General features: G+C 40.8%; 1 protein-coding gene across 1 annotated transcript in view; it reads left to right on the top strand.

The window, feature by feature from the left end:
- Positions 1-1,998, top strand: part of arhgef4 (Rho guanine nucleotide exchange factor (GEF) 4) — a gene marked incomplete at its 5' end in the record, with an annotated part of 22,201 nt that extends 20,203 nt beyond the window's left edge. Inside the window, 1 exon segment of the mRNA XM_037694223.1 lies at positions 834-1,998. Coding sequence (XP_037550151.1) covers positions 834-988 — 155 coding nt within the window.

Here is a 1,998-nt window from a genome sequence, read left to right as displayed (position 1 = left end):
TGCACGAACAAGTGTCTTACCTGTCTCTGTTTCCCTCAGAATTATATCAAATGTGAACTTGTATGATTATCCTTAGCACTTGTGAGATTATATATAACATGAAGTAATTAGTGTATGATTATACACGCACACACCTTGTAGAAAATGCATCATTTCACCTCATCAGAGAAATGTCAAGGGTTGTCAAAAGATATAAAAAGATATAAAAGATATCGAATCCAACAGTTGATCACACAAAGAGCTTATCAGCCAATCGCTGGACATCAACCCAACTCCTGTATGCCTGTAGATATGGTGAAGACAACGTGCCGAAGATGTCAGCTGATCTGAGTATTTCAGAAACCACTGAGCCAATAAGATTTTACACTCAGCCATCTCTATGGTTTAAAGAGAACAGTCCAAGAAACAGAACAGATCCAGTGAGCAGCACTTGTGTGGACAAAAGCATTGTTGATGTTGTTGCACGTTACAAAAAAGAAAAAGTTTTCCAAGTTTGAGATGTTTAATGTTAAAAGGCTCTGTATGACACAGACTGGGCCTTTAACACAGTTTTAAAGTTAAAGTTGCAACTTTCATCAATCCTGCCGTCAGCCTAATATTCAGGCTTTCTTTTCTCAAAGTAAAAATGAATTCAGCTGAAACAGCTGAAAAGTAGCTAAAAAGGCAGAAAGCAGATTAATCTACCAGAAGGAAGTGGAGAGAGTACAGTTTTGCTGAATTAGGCGGAAAAAAGAATAATGTATAAGCTGTGGTTGTAGTTACTGTAACTCTGTGCCAGTGGTTTGACTTCCTGTAAGTATTTATTGTACCTTCTTGTCTGTACTTCCTGTCAGCGGTGACCAGGCCGTACTGCGACTTCCTCCTGCGACAGAAGCATCCCTCCCTCCCCACTGCTCTGCCCCAGCAGCAGGTCTTCATGCTGGCCGAGCCCAAACGCAAAACCACGTTCTGGCACAACATCGGTCGACTGACCCCCTTCAAGAAGTGAACGCTGGAGGAGAACACGAGGAGCTCTTTGCTCGCGCTTGAAAGAAGACTCTTTAACTGCCCCTCATGTCTTTTCATCCTGTCACCGTTCCAGGATTAATAAACTGACTTGTACAGATGATTATAACGAGGAGAAGATTATTTTTATGAAAGCACTTTATAGGTTGACGAAGGATCAGATGTGAGAGAGGTTTCCTGGAGTCAAACGAGGGAGTGGACCTTTAGACCTCCTGTTGGACCTCTGTAGGGACTCATGACTGAGCTGCCTTCGTGTAACGCTGCCTGTACCTTGTTTTATGCTACCGCTTCAATGATTTGCCAACTTTTCCTTGTGCCAGAAAACTGATTTGAATATGTTGATTTGTTCTGTGTTCGCTTTAAAACAAGAAATCTCTTTGTGCTTTTCTGTGTGCTGATATATTTTGTAACCATTTCTAAAACAGTGGCGATGTTCTGTGCTCTCCGTCTGTAAAGTTTGGCTTTATTTTTGTTCTGATTCAGTTATTGGGCTGTAGGAACGCTTCATACGACACAGTCCAGAGAACTGGAGGGCAGCGCGATGGAGCCAACACGTTCCTCCAATCTGATCCTAAACATTTCCTCACAGTGGTCATGAAAGTATAAAACCTGCTCCTTTTCCTCTCACCTTATTTTGTTTTAATCTATTTTCTTTGATAAAGTGCCATTTGTGACATGGACAACTTACAATGACATGCATGGATGTGACAAACTAATACTGTGAAGAATTTCTGTTTTTTTATCTCTGAAAAACCTCCAGCTAACCAGAAGGACGAGTGTTACGGTGTTTTTACAGACCTGACAGGACTGTACTCTCATCAACTGTAACATCCAGTGTTCATCCTCTGTTGTAATCTGATCTCAGATCAGTGATGTTGCTCTGTAAGTACATCCAGTGAAGAGTACTCCTACCTATCTGTTCAAATGGTACACAATATTAAACATTCCTAATCTAAACAAAACGGTCCGGTTCATTATTTGTTGTATAAAAAT

Source organism: Nematolebias whitei, chromosome 20, assembly GCF_014905685.2.
Source record: "Nematolebias whitei isolate Nwh7 chromosome 20, NemWhi1, whole genome shotgun sequence".
Lineage (NCBI taxonomy): Eukaryota > Metazoa > Chordata > Actinopteri > Cyprinodontiformes > Rivulidae > Nematolebias > Nematolebias whitei.
This window is presented reverse-complemented; position numbering and strand designations above follow the sequence as displayed.